Below are 14,214 nucleotides of genomic sequence, written 5' to 3'. Positions count from 1 at the left end.
GCGTAACAGGTCTTTATAAAACAGTCTGCTAATGTCGCTGTTGCCCTTGAGTGGGCTGCAGGCTCTCCATCAGAAGTTGCACTAAGATTCAGCAGCTGCTTTCCCATTCGAACTTGTGACATCACGAGTCGTAATCTTTTGATTCCACCGTCCGCCAAGAAATTATTCTGAAAATTAATTGAGGAACCGTTCGACCAAGTCTCGGGCACGAGTACAAATCTGCCTTTGGAACATGGAACCAATCTTCATCAGGCTGGGTGCTGCTATATGGCAACAGGCTGTGAAGCTTCGTGTTCAGCTGCTCATAACGTTCATCTTCTGACTTCTTCGACATCACAAGAACTGATTTTGATGCACACCCCGCAAGATTTTCTGACCCGGGTTGTGAATCACAGTAAAATAAAAAATTGTTGCGAAAAAGTAGTTTTTTTTATGCCACGCACCACCGGTGTGCCGCCAATACGTTCAAATATGGAGAAGGAGAAAGAGACATCAGAGCACGATACATTGTGCTACTCAGGACGCAATGGTCTGGCTCAACCACCCACGATGTAAAATAATAGTTGTTGCTCTGCATCAGGAGTCGGCAACCACAATGACAAGAAGAGCCATTTTTGTTTTTAATTCTAAAAAACAACCCCCCCCCCCCCCAATATTTAAATATCCGCCACTGCGTGTGAACGTCACAAAACAGTCCTAAAAGAGCCGCCATGCGGCTCCGAAGCCGCAGGTTGCCCGACCCCCTGTTCTACATCAGCATCAGCCACACGGAGGAGGAGTCGCAACACGCTCGCTGCCCTCGGTGAACATAGCAACGGACCTGTGAGAGACGAGCTATTGTGGTTGCATGGGTGCTGTGTGTGTGCGCGCGCGCGCATGTACTGAGTTATCACGTTCCCCCTCTAAACGCTTGTGCTGATTAATAATTTACTGGACACGAGGGAGAGGTGGTTGAGCAAAGGCACAATTTTGGCTGCGTTTCTCATTCCGTCCAACTTTGTGCTCTACATATATACTTGCTGAAGTTCACGCCCAAACTCATCCTGGGTCAGTAATCCCAGCCACGATCATAATTCTAATTTCTCAGAGCCGAAAACACGATCTATAATCGTGATCTACGATTGCAAAATTGTCAAGACGTTCATTGAAATGTAAATTAATAAGCAGTGGAGGCTTCTGTTTCATCACCGATACTGTGGCACGCGTCTAGCCATCAACCACTGGGCCTTCCACCCCAGTTTTACACGAAGGTTCAAGTAAAAATCGATTTCAAATCGATCATTCCACTCGTGTGTGTAAGGATCTTATTTACATGTTTTGGAAACGTATTCAAACTACAGGTAGTCCTTTACTTACGATGGAGATGCGTTACGACGACCCCATCGTAAGTCAAAAATATCGTAAGTCGAAGATGGCCTAGCCTACCCAGAAGTCTTAAAGAATGGTGATAATTTAGCAAAACAGAGCAATTTACAGTACCGTACTGTATAAACTATATACTGTATGTATTTATTAATTACAATACTGTATTGCACAGTAAAATGTAAAGTAAAAAACAAGGTAAATTCTTAGCCTACCTATATGAACTGAAATTTAATAGAAAGGCGGGAGATGCGTACATTCTGGCAGCGTCCCAACGTACAGTGTCGTACCTCGTACGCTGCTGCGTTTGCCTTCCGTGCGAAATTTAAAATATTTTACAATTTTGTCGTATCGCTTCGCCATCGTAAGATCGAAATATCGTAAGTCGGACCATCGTAACTCGGGGACTATCTGTATATGCCAATCTACCTTCAGGTTAAATGGATTGAATGAGGCAGACCATACACGTGAGACAGCGAAACGAGACAGGAAAGCATCTATTCTTCAATGGAATCATGCCGCCAAATCGTGGCAATTCACTGAATCTGTGAAGGCTGGTGGCAGGGGAGAGGCGTTGATCATTGTACGTACTTAGTTTACATCTAACGTAGCCACCTGTGCTCATTGGAGGTGCGGAGGGAAAGACAACAAACTAAACACCAAAAGGAGTTCTAAAATAAACGTGTGTATTTTTTTATTTAAAGCTTTCGTGACTGCAGGGATTCATATTCTTGGTTCTTTCGGTAAAGTCACGTAGAAGGGAAATAATAAAATAATATTTATATGAAACAATAAAAATTCTCACGACGTTTCGACTGCAACATAAGCAATCATCATCAGCTGTGGATTTCACATCGAAAGAACCAAGAATATAAATGTGTGTATGTTGAACTTCTTTCGCACCGTACGTAGCGAACAGTGCTAATCGGAGGTGCGGGACAAGGAAAACAAACTAAACACAAAAAGCAATCCCTAAGAAATACGTTTTCAATCTATATTCAATAGTGCATAGCTCCAGTGGCTTCCTAATATCGGAATGAAGGGCGTTTCGGATAGCTGCAGGAGCGCATCTGAAAACGCGCGATGCAATGACCAATGCAGCGTCCGATGCCTAGCAATGCCTAGCCTTGCAAGCATGGCATCTGTCATCGTCTCAATGGTGACACCCTGCGTGAGAAAGAACACGGGGTGGTTGGGCGGAGGTGTTGCGAGAGAGGCAAGGGGGTGGCACGGTGCCTCGAGCCTTCACTGTTGTGGCGTTACCTTGGGGATGGAGCGACGCCGAAAGTGTGCACGGGTGTCCAGGTGAGAGACACTGCCATATGTCGTGAGTTGTCGTCGGGTGAGCGGACAGGGGTAGGGGGGGAGGCAGGGCAGTGGCGGTTAAGGTATTAGCCGTGCTGAATAAATAACGATACTTACACTTATCGCCCCGCGTTTGTTAGCAGTCTTGACTTTGTTTCCTGATATTTTTGTCTTTTTCCACACTTTTATCCCGACTAGGTTGTCGGCATCATGTCATGAGACGAAGTATCCATTCAGGAATGTTGCAGAGCAGTGCAACTCCTTTCTGGGAGAGAGCGGCCCAAGGAAGCGGATACCGCAGCACTACCGCTGAGATCCCTTCAAGCAACCTCTCGTTTCCACCGCAGGCAACAGGACTTTCCCACTCGCTCTGTCACTGACAATAATGATCATTGCATGACAGCCGAACCGATATTTTTAATTCTGAAGAATAAAATTTCATGCAATGAGTTTTTGTTTTTTTTGTAAAGTAATTGGTGACCGGGCTGAGACCATGACCTCGCTACGCTTAAGAATGCGGTGTTAATCTTATAGGCGGCTGCCCGGATTTGAACCCAGGAGCTCAGCGGTACCAGCTGATGCTCTGAGCCAACTAGCCACTTCAAGGATCATCTTTACTCGACACGCACAAGCCTAATCGCAACACCCCACCCCCCTTTGCAGGCCAGTGCTGCGTTCACCAATGTGCAAACATAGGGGGGGGGTCCCCCCCCCCTTGCGTGCACTCACACGTACCCGTGTTGAACTGGAACACGTCGTTGCACGCCTGGCCTCCCCGCACACCTCCCATAACGTAGATGTCGTCTCCCAGCGCCGCCACGGCCGGGCAGAGGGCACGGGGGGCCAAGCCGCCCCCGCACACCTTCTCCCAACTCAGGGAATCTGCTCGCAAGAGACACACGGGGCAAGAGGCGGAGGTGGAGGCGTTAGCGCGGCCTCGCTGTGCTAACGGCGTGCAAGCCACACTCTGGAACACGGGGGGTGTCGTCCTATGCACAGCAATGCACAGGTACTTTGTCATTTTAATTTTCAGCTTGTCAAGCTGTGAACTTGAACGGCAACAGAGGGGAAGACCTAAAGCCAGATGGTTGGTGATAATGATGAGACTGTGAGAGCGGGTCATTGGAGGTCAGGAGTTGACTCCGCTTCCTTTCATCTGCGTGATCTCATTGCTGTTGCGGTAGTGAAGTGTGGTGGCATTAATGTCATTGGCTGTGATGATCCGGACATTGTTGATGTGACTTTAGCAATATCTCCCCAGAGATCTTTGTTTTCACGGAGGTGTGTGCACGCGTTCGTGCATGCGCGTGCACGTGCATGGACGTGTGTGCATGTGTGAACGTGCTCACCCAAGTGGAAGCGGAAAACCCCGATGAGCGCTTCACTCGCAACCAGCGAAGCCTGGCCTCCAAAGAGATAGAGAGCACCCCGAACCGCACTGCAGATAGGCACGCACACAGAGAGCGCACGTTCAGCCTTAGAGGCTGCTGGAGCAGCCTTACTTGCTGGGCAGGACTACACCTGGCGACGTTTGTTTCCCCAGCGTCGGTGCTTACACACAGCAGCAGGTACTCATTTAAGGCTGAGTTAACATAGGGAATGTCCAGCACCAATTCAGATATCGCTCTGCAATAATTACAGCCATGGTTGGGAGTTGGATTGGTTTAGATCGCAGGGGTATGGTACTGCAGTTCGCTAACCACTGTGCCACCTCTCACCAGGCACACAGATGCAGACACGTGCACACAGGCATGGCTCACGATATTGTCATATACTAATGAGATGCATTGATACTGGTAGGAACCTCCTGGTTACACCAGCCCACAGGGGATTATTGTGTCCGTCGTGTAGGGAGGGGCTGGGTAGGGAGGGAGGGGCTGGGAGGGTGGGGAGGGGCTAGGTGGGGAGGGTGGGGAGGGGCTGGGGGGCGGGAGGGGTGGGGCTGGGTGGGGAGGGGAAGGGCTGGTCACCCCGTGGTGCCCTTATAAAACTCAACGTTTAACCTACTCACGCCGGCTTGTGCCCGCCCTCACAGTCGGGCATATTTGCGGAATACACCACGCCGCCGTTGACCCTGGCCATTGACCGAGCAACCCAACGTTCCTACCAGCTCCCTCCGCAGGACAATGTGTTTAAACGGCGAGCTGAGTAAGAAGAGTATTGATCCCAATTACTCAGGGCCTTGCTGTTCTGAGTCACGGCTGATAAGGTTGGTTGGGGTGCGAGGTGGATTGGGATGGACTCGAAAGCAGTAAGGTTGTAGGGTGCAGTACAACGTCTCATACCTGACCGTCACGTATCCAGCCTGACCAGTTAGCCACCCAAACCCAGTGCTGTACGTGTGCATAGTGTCACTGCCATTTGCGATCGATGTTCAAAATCCGACTTTTCATGTACAGCAATGTATGTTACATAATGGGACCTTTTTGGGTAGTGTCAAAGTTTGAAAAAAATAAGAATAGGTTTTACCTTTTCTGGCAATAAAATAGGTGTTAAGACGTTCAAACACCAAATAGAAATGTTTGCAAGAAATCATGTCTGCATTAACCACACGTACTTGTGATGAACATGCAAACAATGCAAACAGAACATTTGTTCTGATAATATATGCATTGTCTTTAAAACTGATTGGTCTACACCAGAGACAGCATTCTTCCTCGTCTCACCAGTGTCAGACCAGCGAACGCATTTTAGCGTTATCTGGTCCTCTGGTCTTTAGGGACTAGGCCCTAAAGAATGCTGTCTCTGTTGTAGAACAATCAGTTTCAAAGACAACGCATATATTATAATCAGAGCATGTTGTCTTTGCATGTTCTCACCACAAGTACGTGTGGTTAATGCAGACATGAATCGTTGCGAAAAGTTTCTATTTGGTGTTTGAACATCTTAACACCTCGATTTAAAGCTTTCGTGACTGCAGGGATTCATCTTCTTGGTTCTTTCGGTAAAGTCACGTAGAAGGGAAGTAATAAAATAATAAAAATAAAACATAATAAAACAATTCTCACGACGTTTCGGCCACAACGCAAGTAGCCGTCCTCAGGCTACTTGCGTTGTGGCCGAAACGTCGTGAGAATTGTTTTATTATGTTTTATTTTTATTATTTTATTACTTCCCTTCTACGTGACTTTACCGAAAGAACCAAGAAGATCTTAACACCTGTTTTATTGCCGTGAAGGGTAAAAGCTATTCTTATTTCCTCAAGACATGTATTTAGTGAATTCTTAATCTTGCATACATTCGCTTGCGTCTAAAGAACATGTTAACAATCAAAGCGAAGACAGGTGAGTAAAAGAGCTTGTCGGGAAGATACTTCCCCAGCCGGAATAAGTTTATCTTCCCAGACGTTTCGACAGTTTGCACTTTATTTTTGGTGCTATAACCTATTTGTGCAGAGTGTAAACTGTAATTTGCTATAGATATTCACGTATCCTGACCGATTCACATATCTATCAATACAAGGCCGTAGCCATGGAGTCAACATTGGGGGGGACAAAATCTTCCTGGGGGGTTGGGGGTCCCCCACCAGAAAAAAAATCGAAATTTGAAAACGAATTTCCTGCCTAAAATATTAAAAAATTCACTAACACATTAGATGGACTTTTTTTTTTTTACAATAATGTCTCATAGTGTATTTATTGTTTCATTGTATGTAATGGCAGAGATTAGGGATTAATAAAGTACAACCATAACCACAATCATATAAACATACATCTATTCATAGAAATATATTGGGGGGGACATTTTGAGCATATTTGAATATATATTATAATTACAGCCTTCCATCAATGCAACATTGTGCACGGTATTGCAGGAGTACAAGGGGCAGATGTTGTCATGTAGAGACATTCGTAAATGTATTCTTTGCAGTATATTGTTGCGTGCATTATAGTTCTGTACTATTCTCGATGGTGTGGAAATGTGTTCAGGAGTTGAATACCCAGTCGCCACAACGAGAGGGCTTCAGGAAGTCTGTTTTCGAGTTTTTTCTATTGCTCCTCCGTTGAAGGAGCGCAAACTACAATGATTTACTGCACGGTCCATAGTTTTGGTGGCATGGTCACAGTCGCACTGCTGTGGTTTTTCCTTAATTTTCCATTCATGAAGGAGATGTTGCGCATCGACCTGTTGATGTTCTCATGTGGTTGATGGTTACACCAGTGTCTTCGTGAAGAAATCTGAAATCCAGGAGGTGCGAGGTCCGAGTTGTACAGGTGGATATGTGACACGGTCCAATTTTTTGAGCTTCAGGAGTTTAATTCCCAGTTTCTGAATATTTTTAAAGGGATCTCCCCAAAAAACATGTCCCATGTTGGACCGGTATATGCTTTTCGGTTTCCGAACAAATGCATAATAAGGTCGCACTCATTATACACAAAGTGCTTGCTACAAATGAACCACGGATACCTTGCTGATCTCATCAAGAAGCATAAATCATCACGTGAACTCTGGTCATCCTCGTAGCAGCTTTTGGATAACCATCGAACAAAGACAGTCACCGCATCGCACGCTTTCAGATGCACTTCCGCGACCGTCTGGAAAGCTCTTCCTTCCGATATCAGGAAGCCACTAGAGCTATGCACTTTTAAATCTCGATAGAAAACTAATTTCTGTAAAACTGATTTTTGTGTTTAGTTTGTTGTCCTTTCCCCATACCTCTGATTCGCACCGTTGGCTACGTACGATGCAAAAGAAGTTCAACATACATATTATATCTAGCCACACTACTTCCACGACACAATGTACCTCTCACATTGTGGAAGGGTGCGAGAGACAAGGGGAGGCCACTCACCAAAGAGAGTGACCAAATCGGGCACAAGGCAGGTGTCCACTGTGAGGGACCTCCTCCCACGATAGTTCTGTAGGGGTCACTGTGGACATATGAACGGGTTCGCTGGTCACATGGCATGGGAATCGGCCTTCATCCAGCAGTGGATTTACAAAAGAACTGTACCTGTGCAATGCATTCGTGGTTGGAACAATGCTGAGAAAGAGTCACTGAAATTTCGATTTAAAGCTTTCGTGACTGCAGGGAATCATCTTCTTGGTTCTTTCGGTAAAATCACGTAGAATGGAAATAATAAAATAATAAAAATAAACCATTATCAATTAATTCTCACGACGTTTCGGCCACAACGCAAGCAGCCGTCCTCAGGTGGAGAACAGGTCTGTCGAGAAGACAGAGTCTGAATGAGGACGGCTGCTTGCGTTGTGGCCGAAACGTAGTCTGAATGAGAGTCTGAATGTGTCATTCAGACTGTGTCATTCAGACTCTGTCTTCTCGACAGACCTGTTCTCCACCTGAGGACGGCTGCTTGCGTTGTGGCCGAAACGTCGTGAGAATTATTTTATTATGGTTTATTTTTATTATTTTATTATTTCCATTCTACGTGACTTTACCGAAAGAACCAAGAAGATGAGTCACTGAAATTGTCAACAAACTTCGTGTGGCGGGCATGGTGGTGCGTGGCACGAGTGTTGTGATTAGACACTGGACTCTTGAGCTAGGCTAACCGGTTGATTAAGAAATCTATTACTCTTCCGATGATAGGTTCAATTACTCAACCACTGGGAAGGAAGTGATGGGCAGGGTATGGTGACATCATCGGCATCAACGGCAGGGGTTTCCTGTCTTCGGGAGGCAGTACAGTAAGTCTGGAAGGCCACCACTTTTTAAGGGGCCCTAGTAGTAACTCACGAAACAAGTTGTTGATTGCATCGGAGTCGATTAGCGGGACTTGTTCATCAACCAAGCTCGAGTTTGAGCCCGAGGTGCGCGGCGTGTGTGCGCACGTGCTCACCCACGAGCATGTGTAGGTCGTTGTAGAGGATCGCCTCCCCATCCTGCCACAACACACACGCCAATGCGTTCAGAGATTAAAAAAAATCAATGACCAGATTAATGTTGCGTAGCACGTGACGCAATGGTTATTATATGCCAGGGCTTCCCCAGGCATTAGTTTTTTTGGTCCCATTTTTGCTGACTGTAATTTGTGCCCCACAATAAAAATGCAATCACAGGAGTTTACTTGTGAGCAAAGCACTGAGAATGCATCCAATCTCATCAGATCTCAGAAACGTTTCATTGTTGAGCCTGGACAGTGCTTGGGTGGGTGACCGAAGACCTTTGCGCAAATAGGTTGCCAGAGTTATCTCAGGGCTGTGGGTAGGAAAGGCACGTGGCAGCCTAGTGTATTATTATATTTCGATTTAAAGCTGCAGGGATTCATCTTCTTGGTTCTTTCGGTAAAGTCACGTAGAAGGGAAATAATAAAATAATAAAATATTAATAATAATAATAAAATGTCGTGAGAATTTTTTATTATTATTTTATAATTTTCTTTCTACGTGACTTTACCGAAAGAACCAAGAATATGTATTATTATAGTGTACTTCCGTGTCTGCTCCCCACCTCCACCAACCAATACATACCAACGTGATGAAGTACGGGCCAATAACCCTCATGAGATGGTGTGACTGTAATATGGAGTGCACGAGGCGTACACGTCTCGGCAATTTGATTGATTGTCACAAGTTTGGGTTGCAATATGATTCAGGGATCGATTCTTTTTTGTTCATTATTTTCTTATTTATTTTCTCATCTGTCCATTCACCCAAATGTAACAATGGTAAATAATTTGCATACATCAATTTGTAAGTGCACAATCGGATGTATGCATCGTGAGCGAAAGAACGGTTATTTAATGGGATGAATGCATTGTTGCATACTTAGTACAGTATCCACAACGACAGTTTCATTATAAAAAATCACCACCATCCTACATTTATGAATTGACACATTTCTACCGACTTCAATTCAAATGACCAATTATCTAGTCATTCTGAGATATTAACGAGTACTGTATGTCACAATGAAGCAAAGTGGCTGCAATTAAACCAGGCAAGCTTCAAATGAGTCTCATTGTGTTTCGTTTACCTTTTCGTGCTTTGTGTCATATATATCCTTATTATGCCTGTCACAAAATCACACAATCTTGTAGGATCTTGAAAGGCAAGCAGGGTTGAGCCTGGATAGTGTTTGGATGGGCAATCACCACGTTATGTTATGGGCAGCAGAGATAAGTGCAGCAGAATCAAATATTTTACTGGTCTTATATGGTCCTACCATCTGTTCTCCCCATCTTCGCCAACCCGAAGTATGTTTAAACAAAAAAAACATGACCCATATCACCTGGGGAGGCCATCATCCAGCAGTGGATTACCTAAAGGGCTGTCCATGTATGTGTACATATTATTATTTCGATATATTTTTCATTCTTCTTCTCATGGGTATCTTAGTTTGACTCTGTGAGTTTTAGGCATGTCCACTGAAATGTGAATCGTGAGTTTTGCTGAAAGATGCTGGAGAGAATCCAACTTGGGATATTTCGGCCTCTTCCGTGTTGGCATTTTAACGCTAAAAACTGAAAGGTGCAGAGTAGCGGTGGTGGCAAAGCCAAAAGAACGGTCTTTGATGTTGAAACGAACACTGTGCCACGGAGTAGCCACGTGTATCAAAGCGGGATTGGATTTACTGTTGTCAAAGTGGAAAAAAGCTGGCAAGGCAGTCGAATAAGAAGAGAGCCCGCATTTTTTTTGTTATAGAATTTTGACTGTACGAAGAAATGCAAACGCACATACAGAAGAGAGACACGCCGAGCCCTTCAGCTCATTACTACACCCAGTTTTAAAATAACATTGTTCGTGGAGTAAATATATATTAAAAAAATATATTATATTAAAAACTATTTATCGAAAAGAATTACGTCTGAAAACGAGAGAGACAGAGCGCGCAAGGTCTCCGCTTTGTCGAGCAGCAAACAAGGTGACACACGCCCAAGAGCACGGGGTCACCAACAGTCAGTCCCATCACGTGCTCCGCTTGTGGGAGACCTTGTACTCTGTAGCCGAGCCTGGCTTCGAGAGGTTTTATAGTCTCTGTCGGGGAGCGGTAGCGTAGCGGTTTGCGCACGGCGCTATGAACCCGGTGGCCCGAGTTCGATTCCCGCTCACGGGCGGACACCAGTGACGATTATTTGAACCGGTTCCTGGGCCTCTGCTAGCTCGACTCGGCCTCAAATGAGTGTGCGGTGTGTAAACGTCGCCACTTGGGAGACAAAGGCGGCCAAGCGTGGTATTGGCCACCCACCTCCTCGTGTGCCGTGCCAGCCTTCTTAGGTGCTTGCTAACAGCAATTTCCCCAACAGTTTGTTAAGGGGGATCTTTGTCTTGTTTGAGTGCGACAGTTGCTAAATACATTTCAGTGGGGGAATCCCTGTGGGCCCCAAGGCCACCTTGCGCTACACACACTTCCGTAGGAATGCATTACAATGAGTGGCAGCTCGTGAAGGGTGTGAGGCTGGACAGACAGAGTTGGGAGACACGGTTACGCAGGCACCTCCATGCTGCAGCCTCCAAACGTGAAGGCGATGTCACCCACGACAGCGGTGGCGTGGCCGTGTCGGGCACTCGGTGGTGACCCTTTGACTTCCTGCTCAATCCACTGGCCGCTCACCAGTGCCATCGTTGGGCTCGGGCTCTGTGCAAGCGAAAAAATTAACCCGTAAAAACTAAGTTTTTCACTATAAATCCTTTATATGCGTGGCGGCTAGAGTCCTCTCGTCCTCTGGCTTGAGATAGCTGCCACCTATGGGTCAGATGATTGCCTGCCACCATTAAGCAATTGGTAATTAAATATAATTTATTTTTTCCTAAAAAGTGTAAAATTTTGGAAAAATTTTTTCACGAAAATCAATTGTCACGCACAACGAGTCTGTATGCAAAATGTCAGCTCGATTGGATCACAGGAAGTGGGTTAAAAAACGACCAAAAGATTTGCACGGTCGTAAGCGCGCAAGCAAGCAAGTGAACTTAATATAAAGGATTTAAAAAGACAAAAAATGATGATGAATAAATGGATGTCTTAGCCATTTAAGATGATATGCACCAATTAACGACTTGCTACTTCAGGCACAATTGGTACGTCTGCACACGACACATATATATAAAACACACAAGGGAAATCACTCGTTATGCAACGCAGCATGATGTAATGTGCTGGCCATACATATGATTAAATATTAACATTCAAGTTACCGTCATATTTAATCAACCCGCTCGTAATCCCCGATGTAGAAGACATTCTATGATATAAGCAGCACTTCCATATAAATTAGGATTGTTAAGACCATAACCGTTAACCCGTTATTAAAGGGACCGACCATCATTTCCACAGGTGATTTTAGACATTAACGCAACGATTGCAATGCGCAGATGGTACGCATCTCCGATTAGCACGGTTGGCTACGTACGATGCGAAAGAAGTTCAACACATATACATGCAAACATTGGAATAAAACTCCAGAACATAAGGCTGCCGTCTTGTAGAAAGAAAGAAAGAATATATAAGTGCCTTGAAAGCAAAACTATTCATCAAAGGCGACATTACGCTTTGGTCCTTCTGCATGGCACATCGTTTCCAAGCCAGTGGTGGAAATTACACATTAGGGCCCATCCATTTAGTCCATACGCTGGGGGGGTTAACCCAAATGCGTACGCTTGCGTATGGGGGGGTCTACTGACAATGTACGCATAGGAAACGGGGGGGGGGGTGAAGCCTCGATAATAATTTGTCTCCATTGGCCTTCAAATTAATTAGATAGTCCGACGATGGACTATCTTTTTGCTTAAACACGTTAATATTATGAATCCTTGATCGTTTCTGCGTGGATTAAATATTGGCCGTTCTGTAGGATTCGGGGGAGAGGGGTTAAGTTTTGACGGATTTTGTGCGTACCTACTAAATGGATAACCCCTTAATTTATCTGGTACGAGTCTATACGGGGCATCTTACAATAGGATACGCTACTTTAAAACAATGATACAATGGTGCCTCTCTAAGAGTTACAATAAGCCTCCTTGTCAGGAATTAACTCTTCTCTCCTGCACATTGCTGTGTTTATTTTGCTCACAATGACACTGGTATTTAACGCCAAACAACAACATTCGCTGCTTAAGTGGCGCTGACGTCACCGCGGCGCTTCGTGCCAGGCTAGGTGCACATCGAGGCTGTCACGTGAAGTGCCGAAGGACCCCACTGGCAGGAGGTCATTGGCCAGATGTCGTGGAACGGTGTGAGAGTCCCCACACTTTACCCCAACCACGTGGCGATAAAGTAACTGGTGCCCCCCCCATTTAATCCGATGGGACAGCGTCCTAATAAACGATGCTCAACCGCCACTTCGGCAACATCCATCACGCTCATCAACAGCACCAAAGACTATTTTACACAAGGTCTTTAACCGATAATGTGTCACTGAATTAAGCTTATATTGTAAAGAAAACCCGTTTGACAATTAGTGTAAGGGGCCGTCCATAAATGACGTCACGCGATTTTGTACGATTTTTGACCCCCCCCCCCCCCATCGTCACACGGCGTCATAAAAAGTCAGACCCCCCCCTCAAATATGACGTCACAAAGCTCTGCTCCCCCCCCCCCCAAATAAAACATGTTTCAAATCGCTTTAAACTATTGTCATTGTAGTGCGTATTTAATGTGGCGCTGCACTCTGATGTTGTAGGAGAAAACATTTATTAAAAAGTCTATTTTATTAAGTAGAACGTGTTGTCTATATTTATTTAAAGTTGCACATTTTGATGTGACGTCACATTTCTCATTATACCGTACCTGTCAACCCCTTATGACAGATCCATTCAAACCTTATTGGTTACCCCGTGCCCTTATAAATATCAACGTTCATCCTACAAAGTTCTTATTGTAACGACTGCACACCGCATGCCCCTAAAAACTAAATTTCCTGTACAAGAATACGGGGCAAACCGTGTGGTTTGACAAGATCTGTAAGATATCTTTATAAAAGAAAAAAAATGCCTTTTATAGGTTAGATGTTGTTATACCAGCAGCCCTCAAAACTATCACAATCTGCTTATATGTCTGTCTAGTTTTCTGGTTAGATTTTTGTTGCTATTTCATTTATACCTGATGATGATTGCTTGTGTTGCAATCGAAACGTCGTATGCTATTATTTAATTCATTATTTTATCTTTATACGTGACTTTACCGAAAGAACCAAGAGTTTATCACAATACAGTTTAAAAACACAGTACAAAGCAAGCATTCAAATACACGGTCGAAATTACGAGTTGTAACTCTCATACAAATTCTACAATTAGATTACCTCAAGAGTTCAACAGATAATATATAAATTACCAGATAATAATATTAATTTATGCGTGACAGGCAAATACAGATAGAAAATTTCGCTAAACAGTTCAAACATTACCTTTAATGAGCTCTTTCGTTTTACCGCTCGCCCTGCTTGTGCTACTTTCAAAAATAAAACCTTTATAGTTGCCCACAAATGTTATATTAAACAAATACAATTATAATAAACGCCAATTTTTCTCACGACCCAATCTTTTTACGCAGTCGACGGTGGATGCGAGGGGCGGGGCCGCGTGCTGTGGGGGGTGGGGGCAGGGGGGGGTCGGCGTCCCAGCGTTGCTAGGCAACATTCGAATTACGTC

At 44.8% G+C, this 14,214-nt stretch overlaps 1 protein-coding gene across 1 annotated transcript in view; it reads right to left on the bottom strand.

Annotated features, from left to right (window-relative positions):
- The window catches only part of LOC144947601 (kelch domain-containing protein 3-like), a 32,534-nt gene extending 18,414 nt beyond the window's left edge, over positions 1 to 14,120 (bottom strand). The window contains exons 1-7 of the mRNA XM_078876811.1: positions 13,971 to 14,120; positions 11,066 to 11,206; positions 8,469 to 8,511; positions 7,460 to 7,538; positions 4,017 to 4,105; positions 3,403 to 3,549; positions 2,626 to 2,677 (exon numbers count right to left, since the gene is read on the bottom strand). Coding sequence (XP_078732937.1) covers positions 2,626 to 2,677; positions 3,403 to 3,549; positions 4,017 to 4,105; positions 7,460 to 7,538; positions 8,469 to 8,511; positions 11,066 to 11,191 — 536 coding nt within the window. The 5' untranslated portion in view covers positions 11,192 to 11,206; positions 13,971 to 14,120. The remainder of the gene's footprint in view (positions 1 to 2,625; positions 2,678 to 3,402; positions 3,550 to 4,016; positions 4,106 to 7,459; positions 7,539 to 8,468; positions 8,512 to 11,065; positions 11,207 to 13,970) is intronic.
- Positions 14,121 to 14,214: the final 94 nt, after the last annotated feature.

This window comes from Lampetra fluviatilis, chromosome 46 (genome assembly GCF_964198595.1).
Source record: "Lampetra fluviatilis chromosome 46, kcLamFluv1.1, whole genome shotgun sequence".
NCBI classification, from domain to species: Eukaryota; Metazoa; Chordata; class Hyperoartia; order Petromyzontiformes; family Petromyzontidae; genus Lampetra; species Lampetra fluviatilis.
This window is presented reverse-complemented; position numbering and strand designations above follow the sequence as displayed.